The sequence below is a fragment of the Pipistrellus hanaki genome (assembly GCF_964339955.1).
Source record: "Pipistrellus hanaki genome assembly, chromosome: X".
NCBI lineage: Eukaryota > Metazoa > Chordata > Mammalia > Chiroptera > Vespertilionidae > Pipistrellus > Pipistrellus hanaki.
Window position 1 is genome coordinate 74,089,957 of NC_140524.1, and position 27,667 is coordinate 74,117,623.

The 27,667-nt window shown below is 47.6% G+C and overlaps 1 protein-coding gene across 2 annotated transcripts; it reads left to right on the top strand.

Moving 5' to 3' along the window:
* Positions 1-956: 956 nt before the first annotated feature.
* On the top strand, positions 957-27,082 carry AMER1 (APC membrane recruitment protein 1). Of its 2 annotated transcripts, none has more exons than XM_084869454.1 (2): positions 957-1,028; positions 18,993-27,082. In XM_084869454.1, the coding sequence occupies exon 2, from the start codon at positions 19,093-19,095 to the stop codon at positions 22,480-22,482; it is 3,390 nt and encodes a 1,129-aa protein (XP_084725580.1). In that variant the 5' UTR covers positions 957-1,028; positions 18,993-19,092; the 3' UTR covers positions 22,483-27,082. The 2 variants fall into 2 exon arrangements, with proteins under 2 accessions (XP_084725580.1, XP_084725579.1); XM_084869453.1 differs by lacking the exon at positions 957-1,028 and adding an exon at positions 1,566-1,733.
* Positions 27,083-27,667: the final 585 nt, after the last annotated feature.

Here is a 27,667-nt window from a genome sequence, read left to right on the forward strand (position 1 = left end):
CCTGTGCACCACACATGCAGAGACAGCAGTCTTCCTCTTCCCAGTGTAGTAGCTGGATCTTTATCTTTTCAAGGCTGAAAAGACCCAATAGAGCAGCAGAGAACACTCCTTCTACAAGGCAAAAATGGCAGGCCTGCCGAAACTGGTTTGGCTCAGTGGATAGAGCCACAGCCTGCGGACTGAAGGGTCCCTGGTTCGATTCAGGTCAAGGGCATGTACCTTGGTTGCGGACACATCCCCGGTTGGGGGTGTGTAGGATGTTTCTAACTCTCTATCTCTCTCTCTTCCTCTCTGTAAAAAATCAATAAAATATATTTTTTAAAAATGGCAGGCCATCTAATCCCCTGCATATCCTCCCCAACTTCTGTTTCAAGACATTCACAGAGTTTTAGGGCTGGGCTTTCTGGATATTCTTGAACGAGTAGTACGACTGGATTCTTTGTTGCCTCAGCTCACCTGGCCCTGGCAGCCACTAATGCCACATAATGCCCTCAAACTACTTAGAGACCTAAGCTCAGGCTGGCCCCCTGCCACAGCCCAGACACTGCAGCTGGCAAGACTAGTACAGGCCTCCTCTGTCTGTCCTCAGCCTTGAGACCTCCTGTCTGGGCTTACACAAGATTTTTTTGTTTTGTTCTCAATATCTAGACTTTTCAGGGACAGGAAACTGTACAAAGCCTGGCTTACCATTAAAAGGTTGAGGGGGGCCTCTGTAGACCTTGGGACTCCCCTCCAGTTCTGTGAAAGGTGGGGAATTTAGATGAGGGTCAAACTGTGAAAACAGATCTCTCCAGAGAAGAAAAATGAAAGCAGCCCTCGACAGCCGGGGCCCGGAGTTTTGAATTCCAAGTCTGCCCTGTCGCTGGTGCACTGGGGTGACCTTGGGAACGCACCTCCCTAACTTTAGGCAGCAGCAGGCCCTTTGTAAACGGGGAGGAAGTTGGCCTAGAATGGTCCCTAAAGGCCCTGGTGTGCTGAAGAGGCGGATGAAGCTGGGGCGCAGGCACTGCAATTGGCTTTCCTGGCAGGTGAGTCCCTCCTCTCAGAGGCCTGGAAGCCTGGGCTGCGGGTCCTTCTCTGCGCCTTAAGGTTGGGCTTGGCGAGGTTCCAAGGGGCTCTTCGGTTCCCCCTGGCTCTCCCCAGCCACTTTGACCCCGCCTCTCTCGGCCTGTCTCTTGCTTTGGAATAAATTGCCTGGTGGCAGCCAGGGCACCACAGCAGGATTGCACTGCGGCTGCAGAAATGAGACTCATACAAAACCGAAACTGAGCTCCAGGGCTCCAGCAAGCCCTTTGGGGGCTGAACCGGCACCAGGAGCTCTGGGTGTCCCCAGCCATTCGCCTGGCTTGGGGCGGCAGCGAGGAGTCCCAGCGAGGGGTTCTGCACCCTCCGAGTCCTCGGCCAACACCAAGCTCAGGTTGATTTGCATTTAAAGAGAAAGGTAGAGAGGAAAACAGTGGGCAGGTCAAGGCCCGCCTTCCCACATTGGCCATTGGGCCACGTGCCTGCCAATCAGGGCGCGGACGCTCCGCCCTGTGGCTGTGGAGTTGCGGGGGAGGGGGCATGGAAAGCTGCCCTGAGTCTGGGGAAGGGGAGCCAGTGCAGGAGGTGACTGGAGCCAGAGCGGCGGCAGAAGCAGCGGTGGCTGCGCTCTCAGCCACGGCAGCGGAGAATACAGCCGGGGCCGGGCGGCGCAGCAGATAATAATCGTGTTGGAAAACGAACCCGGCTGGGTAAGCGTTGGGGGTAGCCAGGAGGCTCCGCCAGCCTGCGGTGTGGTGCAGTCCCGCGTGCTCAGGTCTGGCCGCCCCGAGAGGAGCTCTAGGGCTGGGCCAGTCGGCATTTAGGCCGTTCTCTGCTCCCCTTTGGAATCCGCCTTGAGGACTGTCCGGTGAGGGCCAGAACAAAGTCCCTTGGACGTGGGCCACCAAGGCGCGGGGTGGGGGTAGGGAAAGAGGGCGGGCAGGCGGGCGGGCTAGCCTTGGCCCTGTCTCTGGGCACTCTGGGAGGCGGGGAGGAGGCCTGCACGTGCTGCCTTGCAAGTCCCTGGAGGTTAGCCGCCAGCCAGCACCCCCAAAGGTGCTTTTGTAGGCCCGGAGCTCTGCAGCTTTGTTGCAGCACATTCGCTGGAATCGCTCATTCCAGCAGCCCGGCTTCTGCCCCTCCCCTTCCTTCTCTGCGCATCTCCTCTCTCTTCCCTCCGTGGACCAAGCGGACGCGCTGGTCTAGGTCCCATTTGGGTATCTACACTGTTTGCCTCCTCTCTGGGGACCTCACTTTGGCCTGTAAGCTGCCCACTTCCCTTCAGAAGCTCGGCCTCGTGACCCCAACCAGCTTTCCCCCCTGCCCTTGGGCCTCCAGGCACATCTGGTTCCCGCCCCTGGGGACAGGCGGACCAGTAGACTGACAATCAGGCTCTTGCTGGACCTCGGGATACAGCTACAGCTTAAGGTAGTCTCTGGGTTAGAACTGCAAGGCCCCTTTGTCTCCTCCCTGGCCGAGCCTCTTCTCCCCTGGGGCCTGGGGGGTTGCGAGGGGGAGGGGTAGGCACTGGCCTCATTTTTTCTCTCCAGCCTCCCCTGTTCAAAAATAACGATAAGCACGATGCTGGGAGGGGGTTTCTGTGTCAGAGGCCGAACAAGCAATTATTGTAGTAGGGAAAACACTGTCTAAGTGTTGTGAGAGATCTAAAGAAGCAGCCAAACCTTCCAACTTCACAGTTACTTAAAATACCCAGCCCGCCAGGCCGCTGTCATTGTCTGCTGCAGACAGTTCTGACATTGGTTAACTGCCTGACTTTGCCTAGGCTCCTTGGCCATGAGGGAGGGGCTATGCCTGCCATGCAGCCACAGTCCAGGCTCCCCAGTTGGCAGCTGTACTGGACCCGCAGAGCTGGCCTCCTTTTGGCCTGGCTCTTCTTGGCCTGGCTGCAGGGTTAAGGTGAGTCTTGTCCAGCACACAAAAAACCCTCCCTCTGCAGCTGCCTGCCGTATCTGTGTGGGTATAGGCAGGTGGAGGTTCACTGAGCTTTTGGAATCCCCACCCCACACCTGGTGATTCCAGCAGAGCGCACCCCCAGTGCACCTTCCTTCATTCATTCCATTCTTTCACTGCCAAGTCACTGCAGGTGGTGTGCCTCTGGCAATGGACTCTAGGCCTTCCTGAGAAGCAGTAACCTACGAGCTTAGCAGGCTCTTTATGAACCTTTGACCAACCTCTGAGGAGAACCATTTGAGAGGAGACAATGAGACCCAGGAAATCCCTTATTTGGGAGGAAGGCCAGCTGGGGACTTTTGTGACACCTGCAATTACTGCAGATACCATACTACTCTCATCTCCTCCCACCTGACCAGTGTCAACACAAACCCCCTAACTTGCAGTTGGGCATCTTTAGCAGAGGGCTGGATCAGCCCTCAGCCCTGCCTCCAACAGACAGCCACTTAACATAAGCAATCTATTTAACTCCCTTCCCCATCCCCAAACTCTCTCAACCTACATGTCCAAGTTCTCTTTCCTCTCTGGCTTTAGCTCTGGGGCCTTCTCGATGCCTTTCCTGCCTGTCCCTTGCAATTCATGATGACTTCTTTCTCAGAGCTCTCTTCCAAGCTGCCTGAGTCCCTTGAGTATGTTGGGGCCTAAACTATAAGAGTAGGCAAGCTGTAATTAAGTTTCTCTGCCTCTACTTTGTCTCTGATAACATGGATGTGTTATCTGGACTGTCCTCCCAAAAACGGGATGTCTGGTCATCTTAAACATATGGCATGTTTACCCCTCAGAGGGGTAAATGCAACCCGGAACTCTGCCACAACCCCATCAAAGCTTAGCAATGCAAAGCAGTTAAGAAATGATCCAGAAGGACCTGCTTTCTTTGTAGAGCTTTCAAGAGGACCTTTACCACTCCAACTTGTACTTGTCCTGATACATATGAAAGTGATTAGAGAAATGATACTCAAGGTTGGGGTATTTGTTGTGTATGCCTAATGGGGATAGAAAAGGGGGATGGGTTGAAACTATAAAAACAAAAATCATGATATATCTCTTTAATAGCAAGCACAGGATCTGGACTTTCCAGACCCCAGACCACGCATATTCCTGGATGCTGGCTCCTGAGCTGAGGCAAAACATGGTGAGATAGAAGATCTCTGTATGCAGGGGGATCATCCCGGAAAGCTTCCAGAAAGTAGAGAGGTTTGGCAAGGCAAAAAGCAATGGTATAAGCAAAATGAGGAATAGGAGGGATGTTGCTGGCAAGCAGGCTAAGTGAGGTGACTGGGTATTTTCTGGTTGAAATTGTAGGACTCTAAGATGTTTGGTGCTTAGTGGTGGGGTTTCCCAGATGCCAGAGTATGGAATGGGGATCTGATCATGGGGAAAAGGACCATCAGAGAATGGGGAATTAGGAGGTTTTGGGGTGTGTGTGTGTGTGTGTGTGTGTGTGTGTGTGTGTAAATATGCCATAATAAATTGGGGATTTAGTGTGAAGTCTTAGATGAAGATTATAAACATGCCATATGTTTAAGATGACCAGACATCCCGCTTTTGGGGGGACAGTCCCGATTTTTAACAATTTGTCCCATGTCCAATCTTTTTTGGAAAGATTCTTTTAAATCTTTTGGACTTTTTAAAAACGCTGTAGGACACGGGGCAACTTGTTAAAAATTGGGACTGTCCCGCCAAAAGCGGAACGTCTGGTCACCTTACATATATTGGGCAGGTCAACACAAACCCCCTAACTTGCAGTGTCAAGAGGCCACCTTTTGATCTGGAAATAGAACTGGGAGGTTGGCTATCTCTAGAGGGAAATTGTACCATATCCGTCTCCCTTCTGCCTGTAGGGGTTGTGGAGGGGGAAGGAGAGCCTGGAGCCTACATACCAACATGGTGGAGCCTAAGTGTCCCTCAGGCCTCTTCTGAACCCCTTCCTTCCGCCTGTATAGGCCTTCATGGAGTGCCAGTTTGGACTTATATGGGAATCCTGAGCCCTGGAAACCAACTGGGACTTGCTTAAGGTCACACAGCATGTAGAAATAGGGGGATAGGCTGCTTTGTCCTCTGCAGTGGCTATTTCCACTGTATCCCACTGTGTCCAATGGCCTCCATTCAAAACACATCTCATGAACCAACCCCTCATCTCACCTCACCCATTTCTCAAGGGTTAGCTTGGCGGCCCCATCTGGGAGCCCTCCTCTCCTAACACGACTCTTTTGTGCTTCTTGATCTTGGTCTGCAGCCTGGCAAAGGGGTTAAAACTTTCAGAAGGGAGGGAAGTAGATGGAGGATATTACCAGTCCAATGATTCTCTTCTAGCATAGTGGAGGTGTGAAAAATTCCTTAAGAACTATTACATTTACACTCTTAGAAAATGTATGTGGGGGGGGTGGTAGCGGAGGGAACAGCCCTGCTCTGCTGGCTGCTCCAGGGTAATAGGGAAGGAGAAGAATAGCAGCAAGCCTGGCAGGTCACTGGCTTGCTTACAAAACCAAAAAGGAAGAAGGGGCTTCCAGCCCCCTCACTTACAAGATAGGCTACTTGAGGCTAGAAGAGGGCATTCCCAGTGTTATTCCACAAGTTCCCCTGCTTGGAATCCTGTCCAGGCAGATAAGATAGGTGATAAAGTAAAACCCCCAGAGGTGGTATTTCATTGTCTTCCTGTATCACCTTATCTGTGTTGCTGCCAGGAAGTTCTCAGAGCTAATCTGAGCCTCTTATTTAAACTGTGGTGTGTGTGTGTGTCTGTTGGGGGTGGAGTTGAGGGCAACTGGTACCATTGCTCTTCTGCTTACCAATCCATTGGCGGTTTCATATGTGTTAAACCATTTCTCTAACTTTAGTTCCCTGAATTAATCACAGAGCCTTTCATCTCCTCTCCTTGGCCTTATTTTTCAAACCCATGCATCTATAAGTACATCCATGGCAAGGCAGGGAGGGAAACCAGGACCACTGCAGAGGTGCAGGTGCCAGCTGAATGAGGGTGCATTGCTCCCCTGAACCTCCCCTTTTGGGATTAGAGGATAATATGGGCAAAGGTGAAAATGGCTCAAGGAACCTTGGTAGAGTAAGAGGCAGGCGTGATAGTGTTGCAGGGGCATTTGTGACCCTTTGATCTGCATTTCTTGTTGTAGAGATTTCATTGCTTTCATCTCCTGCAGGTTTTCCCCCTGTGACTTCCAAGCACATACTAAGCCCCCTTCACCAGCCAGCACTCCTCAGCCTGCCCTATTAGGGCTGCAGCTTTTCTCAGGGGGAAGCGGGCTAGACTGAACCTGTTGTGGCACCTGTACCTCTCCTCTGTGGACAAATATAAAATATTCACAGGACAGGCCTGGTGCATTTTGAGAGAGTAATATGTTGGGTAGTGTTGTGGGCCACAGTGCATCTTGGTCTCGCAGTGGTGGACTGGGTTCAACAAGCCAGGGATCCAGGCCTCCCAGAGAAGCTTAAACCACCAAAATCACATGCCCCCACTAAGCCTCCTGACTGAGAAGGTACTATAAACATGGGCACAGGACTACCCTTCCCCCAGATTCTCACTTAACCTGGGGCAAGTGGACCCCTGGTCCAAGCTCCTGTTTCTAGATGGGAAAACTGAGGCCCAGAACAAAAAAGATATTTGCCCAATTTACACAGAAGCACAAAGCTCCTGTCCCTGAATTCAAGGCTTCTCCTCAAAGCACACTGATCCTGGTCCCCTGTCAAGCCTCAGTTGCCTCAACTGGCCTCTCACAGAGTTTATGGTTTGTACATGGGGAGTGGATACATAAGAAAGTCAGGGGTCTCATTGTTCAATTGGCCTATTTTCTCCTCTGCGGGCTTCCTTTGGCTGTCTCATCACGTCTGTTTGCCTGAGGTTAACTGCTCTCTTGTTTTTTCATCTGAACTGGGATGGGGCTGAGGTTGGTGCCTGTCTCCCGTCTCCAATCTTACCCTCGCTGTGTTAGTACTAATGTAGCAGTAGGCTTACTCTGCAGGCAAGGCATCCATCTCAGATACATTCCTCTCTAGGGAGGTTTGGGACCCTGAGAGGGGAGTGGCAAGTAGGTCGCCCTGAGAGTTCCTGTTGTTCCAGGCAAGCTGGGCAGGGAACCTCAGCAGCTGAAGGAGAAAGTTGGTGCACCAGGAAGACACACTAGGAAAGCCCGTTTCTTTGGAGAGGTGATATTTGGGTCACCTCATCTCCAGAATGAAGAAGCCCCTGTGTATTGGGGGCTGGACCTAAGGGGCAGAGGAGTAAGGCTAGGAAACCTGGGGAGGCATGCAGGAAGAGCAAATCTTGAAGGTCAGGCAGAGGGGTTTGGCCCACATTCTGTAGGCAGTGGGAAATAATTTAGTATATAGAAGGGTGATGTGCTGAAATCAAAGTTATAAGAAACTGAATCTGGCAAGGGCGTGCAGGATGGATGAGATGGAAGAGGGGAGGCAAGAGATGGGAATTCAGCTTTATGGCATGCAGTGTGACCAGAGGGAGAGCAGCTAAAAGGCTTGTGTCATCTTTAGAGGACATGGGGTAGCAGCTGAAGAGCGAGAGTAGAAAGTGGCTGTAAGAAGCTCTATCACCAGGGTCTGTTATTGAACATCTGCTCAGTATCTAGTGAGCCAGTTGCCCTTTACATTTATCATCTTGAATCTTTACCACAGCCCTGCACAATAGGTAGCATTTTCTTCATTTTATAGATAAGGCATTTGAGTCTCAGAGAGGTTATACCTGATAGATCCTCCCTTCCTCCAACCGAAACTCTACCTGCAGCCGGACATTCCTGAGCACTGAACCAATCAGCACTTGCCAAATACCCTAAGCCCCTGATTCCTAAGTCTCTAGGTCCCTAATCATAGGCCTTACATGAAACCACCAATCAGCGTGTCCTGAGTGCCCTAAGCCCTGCCCCCTATCCTCCCCTTAAAAGTACATGGACCCAGGCCCTCTCTTCCGCACTCTCTCTCTCTGGAAGCAGCTGGCAGTGGTACTCTTCTCTTCAATAAAACCTGTGTCCTGGCATCCCGGTCTCCAGCCTTCTCTGTTTCATCTTTCAATACCATTTTCTCAAACCTCACGGCCTGTAAGGGCCAAAGCTGGCATTTTAGTTCTGGGCTAACAAACTTTGGCTGAATTGGAATTCAGCTGAACCATTGTTTGAACTCCTGTTCTGTGGTAGATGTAGTGAGTACAGGATGAAGGAGAGTCCACCCCAAAGAGATGAATGGACATGCTGAGGCTTTTCAGAACGAATTACCCAAGGCTGAGTATGTTAATAACTCAGTTGAGAGACTGATAGAGGGTGGGTGAGTAGGAGCTGGGGTGAGAGGTCCAGTAGAGGTCTGTGCTGCCTCTAGAGTTGGTGGGATGCCTTCTTGAAAGGAGGTGCCCCTCAATAGAAAGGCTGAATATTAGTGGAGGGGTTGTTGAGGGGATAGCTTGGGTGGGGTTCTGCCAGCAGCCTTTACAGCTTTGCCAAAAGGTGCCAAGCTAGGCATCCCTTCCTTCAGGCCCTGAGCAAATAAATGGTTTTGAGAGTGGACCTTGTCTGTGGGCTTTAGAAATGGGTGATTAAGTTTCATATATTCTCATAGATCATTTTCCTTAAACAATAGCTCAAATTTTGCATCATTATCCCAGTTGGCAGGTTTCTGTTTGAATCTTTGTTTTGGCCTCTCAAGCTTATCTCCTAAGGGAAACAGAGTAAAGGAACATGTGTCATGGTTTGGTAGTGAGGGTGGGGGTGGGGAAGTTGCTGATGAGAGCAGCCACTGGTTGGGTTGGCAGCCCTTGGATTCTGGTCAGTAGGGTTTTTGGAATGTGCTAGATGGGGCCAAACAGTGGCAGTGACAACTGGAAATGCTTCAGAGAAAAGGTTCAGCTGGGCTGGGACAGGGATGAGAGGGGAGGAGATGGCTCTTGTGTGACGTGCTCCTGCATAACAATCCTTGCTCTCCGTCTTTCATTTGATTGGGGGTCAGCACAGAATGTCATGGATGGGACTCAAGAGGCCTGGGAGCTGCTGTGGCTCTGTCAATATCCCACTGTATGACCTTAGGCAAATCTTTTACCAAGCCTAGGCAGTTCCCTTCTCTGTGACAAGGAATTACCATCCCCCATCAGGGGAGTTTCTGAGAAAGGCAAATAGTGCCTGAGGGAGTAGGGAGCACTTTATAAACTGGTAAAGACCCTGAATTGGGTGCAGGATATCTGTTCATTTGCATTTCCTTTGATATTGTTACTTTTGCTCTGTTTGAATTGTTGATCTTTCTGGCCTGGGCTAGTTGAAATTCCCAAATATTCCAGAGTTGTTAGCCAGTAGCTGACTGGAGGCAACTTTTTGGTGCCTGAATAGCAAAGTTCGGCTAAAAGGAGAAACTAAAGCCGCCTATAAGGTTGCCCTCATTTACCATTTGGGAAAACTGAGGTCCAAGGTGGTTTGGTGACTTATCCACAAAGCCTTGGGAAGCATCCTACTCAACCCTGCCTGAGGTAGTTTTGATGCTACAAATTGTCCAACTAGAATTTGAATAACTATTTTAAAAATTCAGCTGAAACTGATTTGGCTCAGTGGATAGAGCGTCGGCCTGTGGACTGAAAGGTCCCAGGTTCAATTCCGGTCAAGGGCATGTACCTTGGTTGCGGGCACATCCCCAGTAGGGGGTGTGCAAGAGGCAGGTGATCAATGAATCTCTTTCATCGATGTTTCTAACTCTCTATCCCTCTCTCTTCTTCTCTGTAAAAAAATCAATAAAATATATTTTTAAAATGCATTGCTATGTTTTTTAACCTCTGCTATATAATGCATTGTATTTGATACTTAATGTACATTGGTTTTGTTCTTTACAATAACTTTAAGAGGTAGACTTCTCAATAGCTTCATTTTTCAGTTGAGGAAACTAAAAGAACTTGCTGATTTCTCCCAGGTCGGGCAGAGCTGATTACAGTGTAGAACTGGCTGACTTTCAGGGGTGGAGGGCAGTGGAGGGGCTCCATTCCTTCTTCCTCAATCCTCTCCATTCCTTCCGCAGCCCATCTCTATGCACACTGATAGGGTGGGCCCAGTGTGGGCTTGCCCCCAGGAAAACTGCTTGGAGGAGTTTTGAGGAATTATGGCTTATTGAGGCAATGCCTCTGGAGCTACTGCATCAACCCACATACTTTTTTCTTGAACCTGGATTTCTCTAAGTTGGCTGAGCTGGCCCCAGGAAGCTGGCTGGAAAGTACAAAGCTCAGGCTGCAGCTATTTCCTCCTCACCAAGAAGGCTACCTGAGAGAGATTTGTGGTTGGTGTCCTACCTGTGTTTTGAGAGGAGGGGGAAGAAAGAAGCTCTGTGCAAGTAGCCAGCCTTCCACTGGTCCCAGAATGGACTGAAGCCAGCCCTGGGAGCAGGAATGGACACAGCCAACACCCTGCCATGACAGCAACAGCTGCAGCAAATAGCTCTTGTCCAGGGCCATAAACTAGCCATAGAGGGTTCTCTGAACCCAACAGTCTACTTGAAATTAAGACAGCCACACGGGTTGAAAAACCTAAGCGATATAGGGCCCTGTGTTTGGAAGGACCACTTTCTTGGCAGGAGCCAAGATGGGAGTCAGTCCCAGCCTGAGGAATCTGCAAGATCTGTCTCTTGCTGTCCCCTTTGCCTTCTGCCCCACTTCACTCCCCTGGACATTGAACTGTATGGCCCTAAGTAAAGGCAGCTTAGCCCATTGAGGGACAGCACTGGGACCTGGAGGGGTAGCAGGGAAGGTAGCAAGGAGCCAAAAGTGGCTAGGTGGGGCTGGGTTAGGGGGCTACTGACCCCTACTGTCATTACTTGGAGGAAAGCAGACAGAGACACTGAGTGGCTATGGGGAGAACAGGGCCCTGGGAAGAACTAGGCAGGGAAATAAGAGATAGCACAATTTCAAGGCCAGCAAAAACGACCTTGGTCCTCATTAGAAAGAAGGAAGCTAGAGGGTGAGAATATCAGTTCCAGGACATAAACCTGCCTAGTTTACTCATTCCAACTACACAATCACAGGGTTTTTTAAACTGCCCTTAGGAGAGGACTTTGTATAAATCCACACACATGTCTTTAAAATCCCCTCACACCTGGCTCCTCAGTGCGGGCCAAGATAGGTGGTCCCTCAGGCTCCCTACAGTAAACTACTCTCCTGAAGGAGTGGCCTTTTACACACGGTCTGCTACTTCCTAAGTACCTGGGACCTGACCAGGAAGGTGGTGATAATAACAGGAATGCCATTCTTTCTCATTTGCATTGTACTTTACAGGTTACAAAGTGCTTTTGGTATCCATTATCCCATCTAACCCCCACACTACTGCCATGGACTGGGTAGATGGGGGGGATAGATAGGAGAGCTGGTTTGATCTCCACTTCACGGAGGGTGCGTTGACCTATTCAGGATCCCCTAGCATTGCCTGGATGCCAGTCTGTGGCACATGGTTACTTTCATTTCTTTTTCTTTTTTAAAAATACATTTTATTGATTTTTTACAGAGAGGAAGATAAAGGGACAGAGTTAGAAACATCAATGAGAGAATCATTGATCAGCTGCCTCTTGCACACCCCCTACTGGGGATGTGCCCGCAACCAAGGTACATGCCTTTGACCGGAATCGAACCTGGGACCCTTCAGTCTGCAAGCCGACGCTCTATCCACTGAGCCAAACCGGTTTCGGCAACCCATAGTTACTTTCAAAACATATTACAGATGCCTGTGGCAGGGAAGAGGATAATGTAGAGAGTAGTGGGCTGGCCTCTACCCCAATGGAGCACACAGCAGAATATCCAAAGGGAATGCTCCATGGCATTAACCCCAGCAGTACAATTCAGCCTTTGATTCACAAGGAAATCTAGGCCCATACTATTTTTCACTTGGCCTGTGGTCTTCCTTGATGTCAATTCAGATTTACTAGTCTCACCCATCTCTTCCCCTAAATCACTGCCATTTCTACTCAGATTGAATGTCTCCTCTTCAGTGTAGCTTCGGAGCCCAGGGTCTGTCTTTTTGCCTTTCAAATTTATCCTGGGATATGATAACAAGCTATGAAGAATTATAACCTTCCACCAGAGCTTAAGTCATAATAAAAGCTTTTCCTTTAGACCTGGATCATGCTGTGCTTTCAGATTGTTACATATAGATTTCTCTACCAGTTAGCATAGGAATTTCCCAAAAGCAAGGGCTAGGAGTTCCCCCATCTTGTCTCGCCTTGCATTACTGTGTTCAATGTTTATCACTTACCAAATGTTATTAGAGGCTTGTTTCATGGATTCCACAAAGGAAATATAGTTTCACAAACAACTGCACCACTGCTACCCATCCCTGATACCCACACCACAATGACAGTAATTTCAGGGCTGAGGTAAAAACAGATGTTTTTTCTTTGGAAAGTAGTGGGGGGGTGTCAAATATATGATAGGGCCCCTGCACCCATTAGACCCTGGGGTCATGTCTCGAGTCATTGTGTGTGTATGTATGATTATGTATTTGCAGGATGGGGGCTGCACTGTGTACGGGGGCTATCAGTTGCAGGACTAAATTGGAACAATGTCATGTAAAAATAGGCCACACAGGAAAAATACCCTAACCTGAGCAGATGGCAATACACATTTCTGCAGAGAGGGTATCAGATGAGTAGTTTTTTTTTTCTCTTTTATTTTCTGCATAGCCAGACAGTATCTTGCTCCAAGTTTAGTATTCAGTTTTACAGAGTGCCCCTGATGGAAGCCTGATCACACTGATGATTCAAATCAAGCCAAGAAAGGCTCCAAGTACAAAATTAGTCTTTGCCAAACAGGATTATGGCTCCAGGAGGGGTGCTCTAATGAGGCCAGAGGCTCTCTCCACTCCCAGTGCCGATCCATTGTCTCCCACTGGAGGTGAACGCATGACTCTTATGGTAGCAACCAATCACAGGGATGATGGCTAGACAGCTGCTTCTACTTCAAGTAGTTCTTACCTCTCTCTGGCTCCCAGCAGCTATTCTGCCTCTCTTCCCTTATCCCGGCTCCCTGTCTGCTAGCAGCTACTTATAGAGGAGGGACATAGTGGTGAGGGACTTTTCAGGGAAGGGTTACTGGATTTTAGCAGACTGCTCACTTATCCAGCCACTGACCAGCTGTAGTGACTAGAATAAATACATCAGTCCTGGGGGGAGAACATGTATTGTAGCTAGGGGTAGATGGTAGTTTTCCCCCTACTTTTTATTCTATCTCTGGAATTTGGACACTTGGAGGATTGTGAGCATAGACCAGAAAGTTGTGCCTTGCACTAGGTTTAATTATTTATTTATTTTAAAAATTTCTTTATTGATTACGGTGTTACATATGTGTCCTTATTCACCCATTAAATCCCCTATTTTCCCCCTCATGCCCTCACCCCCCTGTTGTCTGTGTCCATTGGTTAGGCTTATATGCATGCATGCAAGTCCTATGGTTGATCTCGCCCCCTTACCCCTACCCTCCCCTACCTTCCCTCTGAGGTTTAATGGTCTGATCGATGTTTCTATGTATCTGGATCTATTTTGTTCATCAGTTTATGTTGTCCATTATATTCCATAAATAAGTGAGATCATATGATATTTATCTTTCTCTGCCTGGCTTATTTCACTTAGCATGATGCTCTCCAGTTCCATCCATGCTGTTGCAAATTGTAATAACTCCTTTTTTTTTAACGCAGCATAGTATTCCATTGTGTAGATGTACCACAGTTTTTAATCCACTCATCTTCTGATGGCACTTAGGCTGTTTCCAAATCTTAGCTATTGTAAATTGTGCTGCTAGGAACATAGGTGTGCATATGTCTTTTCTAATTGGTGTTTCTAGTTTCTTGGGATATATTCCTAGAAGTGGGATCACTGGGTTAAATGGGAGTTCCATTTTTAGCTTTTTGAGGAAACTCCATACTGTTCTCCACAGTGACTGCACCAGTGTGCATTACCACCAGCAGTGCACAAGGGTTCCTTTTTCTCCCCAAACTCTCCAGCACTTGTCCTTTGTTGATGATAGCCATTCTGACAGGTGTGAGATGGTACCTCATTATCGTTTTGATTTGCATCTATCAGATAATTAGTGACTTTGAGCATGTTTTCATATGCCTCTTGGCCTTCCTTCTGTCTTTTGAAAAGTAGTTAGGTCCCTTGCCCAATTTTGATTGGGTTGTTTATCATCCTTTCATTAAGTTGTATAAGTTCCCTGTATATGTTGGAGATTAAGCCCTTATTGGTGATAATATTGGCAAATATGTTCTCCCATGCAGTTGGCTTTCTTGTTGTTTTGTGGATGGTTTCTTTTGCTGTGCAAAAGCTTGTTATTTTGATGTAGTCTCATTTGTTTATTTTCTCTTTAGCTTCCATTAGCCTAGGAGCAATATCAGTGAGGAAATTGTTTCAGCATGTTTGAGATTTTGCTGCCTATTGAACAGAAGTGGTGCGAGTGGGCATCCCTGTCTTATTCCTGTTCCTAGGGGAAATGATTTTAGTTTTTGCCCATTGAGTATGATATTGGCTGTGGGATTGTCATATATGCCTTTTATTATGTTGAGGTATGATCCTTCTATTCCCACCTTGCTGAGAGTTTTTATTGGGTGTTGGATTTTGTTAAATGCTTTTTCTGCATCAATTGATATGACTATGTGATTTTTATCTCTAAATTTGTTTATGTGATGTATCATGTTTATTGATTTGTGGATATTGTACCATCCTCCATCCCCAGGATAAATCCTACTTGGTCATGGTGTATGACCTTTCTGATGTACTGCTGAATCCGATTTGCTAGAATTTTGTTGAGGATTTTGGCATCTATGTTCACCAGGGATATTGGCCAATAATTATTTCTTTCTTTTCTTTTCTTTTTTTTTAAAAAAAAATATATTTTATTGATTTTGTACAGAGAGGAAGGGAGAGAGATACAGAGTTAGAAACATCAATGAGAGAGAGTCATCAATCAGCTGCCTCTTGCACACCCCCTACTGGGGATATGCCCACAACCAAGGTACATGCCCTTTACCGGAATCGAATCCGGGACCCTTCAGTCCCCAAGCCAACGCTCTATCCATTGAGTCAAACCGGTTTTGGCAATTCTCTTTCATTGTGTTATCTTTTTCTGGTTTTGTTTTAGGGTGATGCTAGCTTCATAAAATGAGCTTGGAAGTGTTCCTTCCTCTTGAATTTTTTGGAATAGCGGAGGAGGATAGGTTTTAGTTCTTCCTTGAATGTTTGGTAAATTCCCCTGTGAAACCATCTGGCCCCTGGGTTTTGTTTGCTGGAAGCTTTTTGATGACTGTTTTAATTTATTTCATAGTTATTGACCTATTAAGATTTTTAGAATCTTCCTGATTGAGTTTTGGACTGTTTTTTTTTTTTTTGTTTTTTAGGAATATGCCCATTTCCTCCAGCTTCTCTAGTTTGTTGGAATAGAGCTGTTCATAGCATTTTTTTTTTTAACAACCCTCTGTATTTCTGTGGGATTTGTTCTTATTTCCCCATCTTTTATTTCTGATTTTGTATATTTGGGTCCTCTCTCTTTGCTTTTTTTTTGCTTTTTTTTTTTTTCCTCTGTGTCATTTATTTCTGCTCCGATCTTTATTATCTCCTTCCTCTACTCACTAAGGGCTCTTCTTGTTGCTCTCTTCCTAATTGTTTGAGTTGTAAGGTTAGATGATTTATTACCATTTTTTCTTGTTTTTTGAGGTAGGCATATAGCGCTATAAACTTCCCTCTCAGGACTGATTCATTGTGTCCCATAGATCTTGGATTGTTGTGTTTTTATTGTCATTAATTTCCAGGATTTTTAAAATTTCTTCATTGTTCTCTTTGGTATTTAGTATTATGAAATGGTCTTCGGTATCTCTTCTTATGGCCTTCACTTAGAGGTCTATTTTGTCAGATATATAATAAGTATTGCTACCCCAGCTTTTTTTTTATTTTCATTTGCCTGAAAGATATTTTTTTCATCCCTTCACTTTCAGTCTGTGTGAGTTCCTTGTTCTAAGGTTTGATTTCTTGTAGACAGGATATCTATGGGTCATGTTTTTTTATCCATTCACTCCCTCGATGTCTTTTGATTGGAGCATTTAATCCATTTACTTTTAAAGTTATTATTGAAAGGTACTTATTTGTCGCAATTTTTATTTTTTGTGCCTGTGTTCTTTCTTATTTTTTTTATTTCTTCTTTTTACACCAGTCCCTTTAGCATTTCTTGCATTGCTGGCTTTGTAGTGATAAATTCCCTTAGCCTTTTTTTGTCTGTGAAGCTCTATTTCCCCTTCAGTTTTGAATGATACTCCTTGCTGGAGTATTCTTGGATTCAATCCCTTGCTTTGCATCACTTTGTAAATTTCCTTCTATTCTTTCCTGGCCTGATGTGTTTCTGTTGAGAAATCATTTGATAATCTAATGGGAGTTCCCTTGAATGTAACTTTCTTTCTCTTTCTTGCAGCCCTTAATATTCTCTTTGTCCTGAACATTTGCCATCTTAATTATGATGTGTCTTGGTGTGAGTCTTTTTGGGTTCATCTTAAGACTCTCAGCTTGTGTTACTTTTTTCTTCCCCACTCTGGTAAGTTTTCTGACATTATTTTTTCAAATAGGTTTTCTAACCATTGTTTCTTTTCCTGTTGTTCTGGCACCCCTATTATTCATATGTTGCTTCGTTTCATGTTGTCCCATAGCTCCCTTAGGCTCTCCTCCTGTCTTTTAATTTTGTTCTCCAATTGCAGTTCAATTTGAGTGTGTTTTGCTTCCCTGTCTTCTAATTTGCTAATTCAGTCCTCTGCTTCTCCTAGTCTACTGTTGAAATTTTCCATGGTGTTTTTTATTGCAGTTATATCACTCTTCATTTCTTCTTGATTATTACATAAGTTATTGATTTTTTTTCATTCATTTCTTCTTGATTGTTACATAAGTTGTTGATATTTCCTCCATCCAGTCTATGAACTGCATGTCCCTTATTCTGAATTCTTTTTCTGACATATTGCTTGCCTTTGTTTCACTTTACTGCTTTTCTGATGATTCCTCCTTTTATTTCCTTTGGGGGTTTCTTTGTCTACCCATTTTTTTTATCTCACCAATTTATATAGATGTAGAATCATGCAGGGGCTGCTCCTTGGGTGGCAGTGGCTCCTTGGGCTGAGGTTGCTTTTCAGGTGGTCGCTGAAGTGGCTTCTCAGTTGGTAATGGCTCCTCTGGTGGGTGCTGTTCGCAGCAGTGGTGTCTCCTCTGGCTGGTGGGGGAAGACTGCTTGCACAGCTGCTATTGCTTGGATGGGGGGTGGATTGCTTGAATGGCTGCTGTTCCTCAGATGGGGCGGGCTGCTCGTGAGGCTGCCGCTTCTTGATAGGGGCAGGTTGCTTGCCTGGCTGGTGCTCCTCATATGGGTGCAGGCTCCTCACGCAGATGCTGCTCCTCCAACGGGGGGGTGGGCTGCTTGCTTGGCTGTTGCTCCTCAGGTGGGAGTGAGCTGCATGTGTGACCACTGCTCCTCATACAGGGGAGGGCCACTCACTCAGCTGCTGCTCATTGTACAGGTGCAGGTTGTGTGTGGCTGCTGCTCCTCAGACCAGTTTGCGCTTCACAGGACTGCTGCTCCTTGGCCATAGGCAATCTGCTCAGGTGGCTGCTGCTCCTCGAATGGGTGTAGGCTGCTGCTGCTGCTTGTGCAGCTGCTGCTCCTCGGACAGGTGCAGGGTGTGGGGTGAGTGCAGCTGCTGCTCCTCGGATGGGGGCAGGCTACGTGTTGCTGCCGTTCCTCAAATGTGGATGGGCTGCTCTTGTGGCTGCTGCTCCTCAGATGGGATGGGCTGCTCACGTTGTTACTGCTTCTCGGATGGGGGAGTGGGCAACTTATACAGCTGCTGGTCTTTGAACAGTGGCAGGCCATGTGAGGCTGTTGCTCTTAGGCCTGCTGCAGGCTGCTTGTGGGACTGCTGTTCTTTGGACAGGGGTGGGCTGCTCAAGTGTCTGCTGCTCTTGTGGCTGCAGTGCCCTGGGCGTAAATTTCTCATAGAGCTCATACGTCAGGAGGGGATTGGGCAACTCCCTAAAGTAGAGCTTATAAAATCTAGGTTTACTTATTTCAATATATGTTGAGAGCCTCATTCCAGGAACATGATTCTTGTGGAGTTGTGCCTTCAAGGAGTTCCCTTTATACACGGGGGAACTCTATGAGGGCCAAAATGAGAGGAGTGGAGAAGAAACAGTCTGTCTCATGGTTCTGAAATAGAATTTGGGGTTCCAGTGACTAAGGGCCATATTAAAATCTCTTCCCAGCGGACAGTCAATAGAATCTGACCTATACCTATCCCACACATAACCACTATGGGAGAGGTATTGCTAGGCTTCTTGGAATGAGAATACTGAAGCCCAGAGAATTCCTTGTTTCAAGGCCACCATACATTCTTAGCAGATCCTGGATTGCAGTTCTGGAATGTGGGTCTGTGAGGCTCCTACCCTGGATTTCTGAAGGTCCTGGAGCATGGTCCTGCCAGCAGTTTAGAGAGCCTGTGAAGATGAGGTGAAATTTCAGGTATACTTATCTTTCCTGCCCCAGGAAAAATGTCGGCGAGAGTCTGGGCTAATGTGAACTCGATGCCTGGACCCCAGAGTTCAGTGAGGACTCAATGAGCTATTTTTGCCAGGTGCTTTTCAAAAATTCTATGTCATCAGAGCTGACCTAACTTTTGCATTTTCTGCCTCTCCCTAACATACCCCCTTTGATAACTACTCCCACAACCACTAGCACCACTGGGCCTTTCTCACATCTGCAGTTCGCCCTGCCCAGTGAAAGATGGTAGGAGTGATGACTGCCTATTGCTCACTATAGGGTTTTGCTGTCTTGAGGCCCAAAGGAGGTTGGGGCAGCAAGCCAAGCACATGGAGTGCATTAAGTTTTCCCCTGCATTTTCTTTCTTTCTGGTTCCACTCAAGTCTGAAACCACAGATACCTGGGAAAACAAACTCTGCCTGGATGCTTTCTCACCAATACTGTGTCTCTGTTTTTATCTTTCTCATCTCTCCAGGCCCAACTATGATGCTTCCTGACTGATGATGTTATAATAGAGCCCAGAAGCCAGAAGGCTTCATTTTCAGCTGAACATACCTGAGTTGTCCCCCATCAACATGGAGAGCCGAAAAGATGAAGCTACTCAGACCAAGGGAGCAGCAGCCTCTGTGGATACCCAGAACCAAGGGTCGGAGAAAGGAGCCAAGAACAAGGCAGCTGAGACAACAGAAGGGCCAGGGTCAGAGCCATCCTCATCTGGCCCAGGTAGGCTGAAGAAAACTGCCATGAAACTCTTTGGTGGCAAGAAGGGCATCTGTACCCTGCCTAGTTTCTTTGGAGGGGGACGGAGCAAAGGTTCTGGGAAAAGCAGTTCCAAAAAGGGTATCAGCAAGAGCAGGACCCATGATGGCTTGAGTGAAGCAGCCCATTGCCAAGAAGACATTGTCAGTGAAGGAACTGGCCTCTCCTTACCTTTGCTTGAGTCACCCTGCCAACTTCCCAGTTCTCAGAGTGCCCACGGGGCTTTGGAGACAGGTTCCAAATGCAAGATGTCTGTGTCTGGAGCCATAGAGAAAGCTGGGGTTGAGAAGGTTTCCTCTGTGATCAAGCCAAAGAAAGGCCTGAAAGGTTTTTTCAACAGTATTCGCCGTCACCGGAAGAATAAGGTCTCTGGTGCTGAGCAAAGTGAGCCAGGAGCAAAGGGACCTGAGGAGGCCAGAGCCAGGCCTCATGAGAACGAGAGCTCAGCCCTTCTGTCCCATGCTGAGGAAACCCTTCAAGACCCAAGAAAGGAAAATTCCAAACCCCAAGATGCCCATGGACCAAAAGTTTATTCACCATCAGAGACTTCTCCAGCAGCCACTGAAGAGACAACCTATAAAAATCCAGAGCAACCCATGGGGGTCTGTGCCTCAGCACTCTTGCAGTCCAAACCTTCCCCTGAAGCCAGTGTCCCAGAAGAGCCTCAGAACTCAGCGACAGGGGAGAAGTTGGTGGTAGGAGATATAAATCTACTCAATGGCCCTGCGGGGGACCAACTGAGCCTCTTCTTTGGAGATGTCACATCCCTTAAAAGTTTTGACTCACTGACAGGTTGTGGTGACATCATAGCAGAGCAGGACATGGACAGTATGACAGACAGTATGGCCTCTGGAGGCCAGAGGGCCAACCGAGATGGGACCAAGCGAAGTTCTTGCCTGGTTACCTATCAAGGAGGTGGGGAGGAGATGGCCTTGCCAGATGATGATGATGATGAAGAAGAAGGGGAGGAGGAAGAGGAGGTTGAATTAGAGGAGGAGGAAGAAGACATGAAAGCAGAAGATGAAGACTTAGAATATCTGTGGGCAAGTTCTCAGATGTACCCAAGACCCAATATGAATCTGGGCTACCATCCCACCATTTCACCAGGTTACCAGGGCTACGTGCTATTTGACCCAGCTAGGTCTTATCCTTGCCTAGCTCCTGGAGACCTTTTGACTCCTCAGAGTGACCAGCAAGAATCTGCCCCCAATAGTGATGAGGGATATTATGATTCAACCACACCTGGATTTGAGGATGATTCAGGAGAGGCTCTGGGACTTACCCGCAGGGATTGCCTGCCCCGAGACAGCTACAGTGGAGATGCCCTCTATGAATTTTATGAGCCAAATGATAGTCTTGAGAACTCCCCACCTGGGGATGACTGCCTTTATGACCTCCATGGTCGTAGCTCGGAGATATTTGACCCCTTCTTGAACATTTCTTCCTCTCGGCCACCTGGGACAATGGAGACAGAAGAAGAACGGTTAGTGACCATACAGAAGCAGTTGTTGTATTGGGAACTTCGGCGGGAGCAGCTCGAAGCTCAAGAGGCCCGGCAGGCACACACCAGGGAGGCCTATACCCAAGAAACTCATGCAAGGGCGGCTCATGCCCGAGAAGCCCACACCCAGGAAGCTCATGTGAGAGAAGCCCGAGCCAGAGAGTCCTGTGCCAATGAGGCTTGTGCCCGAGAGGCCTGTGCTAGGGAGGCCCAGGCCCGAAAGGCTCGTGGTCGAGAGACCCAAGTCAGACAGCCCCAGGTACGGCAAGAGAAGCCCGTCGTGGAGTATCAAATGAGACCCTTAGGCCCATCAGTGATGGGCCTGGTGGTAGGGGCATCAGGGGCTTCTCAGACTTCACACCGAGGAACCACGTCAGCTTTTCCTGCCACTGCAAGCAGTGAGCCAGACTGGAGGGACTTCCGTCCCCTGGAGAAGCGTTTTGAGGGAACCTGCTCCAAGAAGGATCAAAGTACCTGCCTGATGCAGCTCTTCCAGAGTGATGCTATGTTTGAGCCAGACATGCAAGAAGCAAATTTTGGAGGATCTCCCAGAAGGGCCTACCCTACTTATTCACCCCCTGAAGAGCCAGAGGAAGAGGAGGTTGAGAAGGAAGGGAATGCCACCGTGAGTTTCTCACAAGCCCTTGTGGAGTTCACCAGCAATGGGAACCTCTTTTCTAGCATGTCCTGTAGCTCTGACTCTGACTCATCCTTTACTCAAAACCTCCCTGAGCTGCCCCCTATGGTGACCTTTGACATTGCTGATGTAGAACGGGATGGGGAAGGCAAATGTGAAGAGAATCCTGAATTACACAATGATGAGGACCTTGCAGCCTCTTTGGAAGCTTTTGAACTGGGCTACTACCAGAAACATGCCTTTAACAACTACCGCAGCCGATTCTATCAAGGTCTGCCCTGGGGTGTGAGTAGTCTCCCTCGATACTTGGGACTGCCTGGCATGCACCCACGACCCACACCTGCTGCCATGGCCCTCAACAGGAGGAGTCGCTCCCTTGATACTGCAGAGACCCTGGAGCAGGAACTATCTAATTCTCACCTTGCCCAAGGCTACATGGACCCTGATGAGTTTCAGGCTCAACAGGAAGATTCAGAAGAAGAAGAGGAGGAAGAATGGGGCAGAGACAGTCCTTTGTCCCTCTATACTGAACCTCCAGGGGCCAGCGACTGGTCTGCATGGGCTCCCTGTCCTCTCCCAGAAGATACAGGCCCTGCCTGGATAAGTAACAGCCAGTTGGATGGGCCTTCTAGCCAGTCTCCATATAGGCAGCAGGCAGCCTGTTGCATACCTCCTGTGGCTATGTCAGTAATGCTGTCAGTATCAGGGCGAGAGTCAAGGGAAGCCGGGGAATCTGGGCCTCAACTAGCTCGGCCTTCGCACCTACCCCTTCCCATGGGCCCTTGTTATAAGCTCCAACCACAGGACTCCCAGAGTGTAAGGGCCAGGCCTCGAGATAAGCTGCTGCCTGCTGATGAGCCCAGTTACTCCTCCAGTTCTGGAGGCTTCAGTCCCAGCCCTCTGCCCCAGGTCAAGCCTGTGGGCATTACCCATGGCATCCCTCAGCTGCCCAGGATCCAGCCTGAGCCTCTGCAGCCTCAGCCCATTCAGTATGGGGCTTCCAGCCTTGATCTGTCAAAGGAGAAGGCCGAGCACTGTGCCTCTCCACCAGAATGGAAACCTAGCTGAGCAGTCATTATCAATTCTGGAGTGGGCGCATGGAGCCTGAGCATGGGATGGAGATCAGTTATTGGGCAGAGGGGTTTGGGGATGGGGGTGCTGTTTAACTTGAAAATCCTTTTGGTCAAGGAAAGCTCCTATGAGTTTTCACCTTCGTTTTCCCACTTCCCTCTTTTGCCATCTGTGGCCACATTCAGCTCAAGTATATCTGCCCCAGGAGGCTGCTGCTGCTGTGCTCCAGTTTTTGCTTTTGGGGTTTCTTCTTGTGACCCATGTAAGGTTTGGGATGCTGTAATTTTGTGCCTATTCCAATTGCCAAGTTAGTGAGTATATATATAGCATGCATCCTTGACAGAGGCTGAACCCTTAGCGCCCCCTGCCAGCTTTACTGTCCAGTGAATGATGAACAGCCAGGTTTGCACTGCCTTCTATGTGGGGACAGGGGGCTTGTTTGATGTTAGCAGTGTGAAATTATGGTACAGACCCTCCCCATCCTCACTCCATCCTGTCTTGGCATAGCTGCCACCATTACATCAAATGACTATATTTGTCCCAGCTAGCTGTCCTTAGAAAGGATCATGTGGCATATATTTCATTGCCTATTGCTGTGGACTTTGGCATCATAACCAGATGGGGGCCTTTAAACCTGGCCTGCCATAGCTTGGGTTGAAGAAAAAAATGATCCCCTTAATGGAGTGATCAAATTAATCCAGTTACAAACAGGAGACAAAATAGGGTTCTATTATAGACACTGCTGTAAGTATTGAGCTCTGGAATGATAGGATTTTTTTTCTTTTTCCTCTCTTAAGCTTGTGACTTCCAGAGTTTCAGGTGCTTTTAAATTTTGGTTCTTTTTTTCCTCCAAAGGAAATATTCATAATTTCATCACAAAGAATACATTCTTTTAATTGAGATATGAGAAGAGAAGCAGCCTAAATTAGGCTTGACTATAAGGAGTTAGGGTTTTTGCAGGTTCCAAGGGAAGGGTAGGAAATGAAGGTCCATTTGTCCCAGCCAGCGGGAAAGATTTCAGATTTTGCAGAGCTTGAGGCAACCCATCTTCTTAGAAGGGAAAATTGCTTCCCCCCAAAAAACACAAAAAGTTCCTTATGCCTTTCCCACCCATTCACTTATATGCTGTGAAGAGGCTCCAGACTAGCACTCCCAAGAGAGGATAACAAAGGCATCTAGGCTGTTGTTCTGGACTCAAGAGTTTTCATTTTCCAATTATCTAAGTCCTTAGCATCATAAAAGGACCAGGCTTCTTGAGAGGAAAGTCTTTGATCTGCCCACTGCCAAGCTTCAGGATGCTCATTTACATGGCAGTTCAAGCCCTTTATAGAATGAATGGCACCCTCTTTTCTGTTAAATTAGCTTGGAAATATGGGGAAAAGTCGCTGTCAGGAAGACATTGCAGCTGGCTGATCTTACCAGGCTCGGCCTCTCAATCACCGATCTGAGAGGGTTCCTTTTAAATTTATTTATTGGAAATAGTATATGGAACATTTTTTTTGTCTAGATGTGTAGACCCACCCAAATTATGACCCTTACTCCTCCCATGGCCACACCTGTTCTTACACTTATCCCCACCATTTCCTTGCCTGTTATGAAGAGGTCAACAGGGCTCCTGAGATTCCTGAAATGGCAATTTGGCTTGGAAATAGATGCCATTGCCTTCTCCTCTCCAGTCACAAAGGTTACTTTGTACACAAATTGCTCCTTTGTCAGGAGATATATTTGTACTGGTCTTTGTCATCATTTCTCAGATTGGGGTTGGCCCAGTGCCCCTCCCCCCAAATCAGGTTTGGCTGGTAGTAGCTGTAACCCTGGAAGCATCACATAAGTTTGCATGGCACTAATACTACCACTCAAGGGACCCAGACCAGCTCTCTAGGCTGACTTTGCATCATGAAGAAATGTATCAGTTATGGAGCTGGAGAGTGAAATAGGGTGAGGAAGGCCCTCCTTACACCAAGCACAGCATTCCAGCAGAGAAGTGCCCAAATTCCAACCTGTCCACCAAAGTTGCCCTAGGAATACGGGGCTGAAATTTGCCTGACTGTTTGGCAAGAAGTAAACACTCACCAAATGCCTTTACAATAGGGAAAAACCCACCAATTGCCTCCTCTGTCTCTACTTGTGCTTTAGGGCAGCTCAAGCTCTTGATTGAATGTGGATTGTGGCAGTCACAGCAGGTAATAGAGCCATCACCAGCCTCCAGAACTCACTGGGCCACCAGCCTGTCTGGGAAGAGAAAAATTAGTTGCTCAGCCTTTAGCCAAAGGCTGAGAGCTGCCCTCAGTGACAAGAGGGCAGCAAGAGGTGCTGCCTCTCATACTTTTCTGGGCTTTGGAAATTTGCATACAAGAGGGGCCTAGGACTGAGTAGCAGCTTATGATTTGGACATTGCTGCCTGCAAGTCTTCTCACTGTCTTGGCCAGCCAAGGGATAGGATCCTCACTACCAGAAGTGGGGCAGTTAGAGGTCATGGCTGCAGAAATAGACTCCTCTAGAATCTCATTCTGGATCCATGTAGTTCCTGGCCAAATCCCAGCTGCAGGTAGAAGAGGAAGAAAGACCTGCCTAGGGACATGTGATGGCAGTGCAGGGTGACACTGGGAGAGCCAGCCAAGCTCCAGTCCTTGTCCCAAGCATAGAACAGTGCTTAGTTGGCTGACACCAAATATGCCCTGAATATAGGTGTCAATGCCCAGTCCATACTTAGGTTGTGACCAGACAAACACCCTGTCTGCATTGCAAGGTCTTGGGATACTGCCTTTAGATGAGATTTCAAGGGAAGATATGACTTGAGTAGAGATGGCTGCCCTCATCTCTATACCCAGCAGGCTTATTTAGTGCCAGACAGCTCTGGTCACAATACCCAAAAGAGACTGGTCCATTGGGGACCAGTGACTGGATGGACAAGGCAACCTAGGAGGCCTCTCCTAGGGCTGCCAGTTTCTCAGTGCTTTAGCATCTTTGCGGAAGCCCTGCCTTAGTGCCCAGATAGGGTCTGCTCTGCCCAGCTTGGGCACCAGTTTATGAGTCTCCTGGGCCAAAGGCTTTGGTCAACACTAGTCTCCCTCTATGCTATACCAATGAGGAAGGTAGCTTCTCACATGCAGGTTATGTTTTCCCATATCCTGCTGCCAGCAACTTACCCACCCTTGCCAGTGCCACTACCCAACCTGCCCTCAGCCCCCAGACCCAATTGCTAGAGGGAGGCATGTGGGGATTAGCAGGGAGACTTCAAGTTTACCCATGTCTATGTTGCATTCAAGTTGTTTTTAGTATATATATATGTACATATATATATCAAAAGTCAATTATCTATTTTTGTATTATTTGCATTTTATAATCATGGAAAACAATGTTTATCAGTCGTTCTTTTCTGATCTATTTTATTTTTAAGTGGTGCTGTTTACAGTTTTAAACAAAACAATGATGACACAAAAATTGCTGCTGCTTGTGCAGAGGGCTGGCATCTCAACTGCTCAGAGCCCTCACTCTCCCCCTCTTCCCAGCTCTGATGTATCGCACTGTCCATCTCCTCCTTCCATGATAGGGGCAGCAGAAGATGCCCAGGTACTAAGACAAATGCCAGGCATGTGGAACCTGGTAGACAGCGTGTTTTTTATGGCTTTATTTTTTTTTTCCTTTTAGACCTTGCCCCTTTTTGTAGACCTTCTGGAAGTACTCATGTCTTTGTCTCACTCTTTTTTACTCTTTATGTTCTGTGCTTTTGTTTTGAAACCAGAATGGTCATGTTGTACTGTTTGTCATGTTGAGTTTTTCCAAAGGAACATTTTGGGGACAGGAATATTCTCCACTCATTGGGGAGGGAAGAGGGTTTCAACCACATCCGGTCTTCCCAAGAAGTTGAGGAAGATAGATGGCAGTGATGTTTGAGGCACCAGGAACTAGCCATCTTCTTGAGGAAACTTGTATAGGACTTACCAGGAGCTCGGTTGATTGGGACATTCACCCAGAAGAGACATTGGGGACCTCCTTGACCCCTCATGCTGCTTTGGGGAAATCTCTCCCCTTACCACTATTCTTGCTCCCATGCCCTCATCCAGCTCACTCATGGATGGTACTTTGGGAAATAGTGACTGTCAGGGTGATGGCTTACTGGCCTGATCCCCACTTTTTCGTCCTATAGTCACTCCAAAGAAGAAAATTCACATGGCATGTATATGTATAAAGGTTGGGCTTACTGAGAGGCGGGGCTTTAATTATTCCTGTTTACTATTGGTGCTTATTTACCCTGCTGTAGACTGGGGTGGGGTGGGAGGGAAGAAACCAGGAATGTATATTTAGCTCATATTAAATAAAATGGCTGGGGGACAGAGGGAAGAAATTAGGAACTGCAGTAAATCCCAATCCCAGGTATAAGAGGTCTTTCTCTCAGTTGCGAAAAGGGAGCATGACCCCTAGATGTGCCCTAGCTTCCCCTTCTCTATTCCTGAGACATCATGGAGTTGCTTGGATTGTGACCTCTCCAATCCTAATTCTCACTGACATCTGGATATCTTTATTTGTAACAACATATACTTCTTTTGCTAAAAGCTAATAAACTGGGTCAAGAGGGACCCCCCCAGTCACTAAAGTGCATTCTTGTTGTTTTTTCACCCCCATAGTAGCATGCCTGTGTTCCATAGTTTCTGGCTTTGTCCTTAAAGGGAAATTGAGGCAACAAGGAGGTGAACCTCCTACTGATGGCCCCATCAAAAGGATGTGTCTAATGGTGGAACTCTCAGGCCAAGCTATAGGAATGGCATCTTTCATTAGGCTATGGGCAGAGATGAGGGGCTGGCCAGGCAGCTGCTTGCCTCAACTATTCAGCTATGGGGCTGAGTGGGGAGCATGTGGCTTCTGTCCTTTAATGTAGGGCATCTCATCTGGTAGGCACCAGAGATGCACCATAGTAATAACCCAGTCACCTTGGGATCATGTCCTTAGATCATCAAGAAGGCCTACCTGTGCCATCAACCAGGAGAAGTTGATTGTGCTAATGGCTTTGGTTTCTCTAATCCAGATTCTTGTCTTTGGCTCCTGATAAGTAATGGTGTCTGACACCTGATTGTGAGCTTTCTTGAGTTTCTCCCAATTGCCATGTCAAAGCCCGAAGGCCTGAAATAGCATCTGCTTGAAAGTGCTGTGGACAAGGCTGCCACAGACACAATTGGAGGGG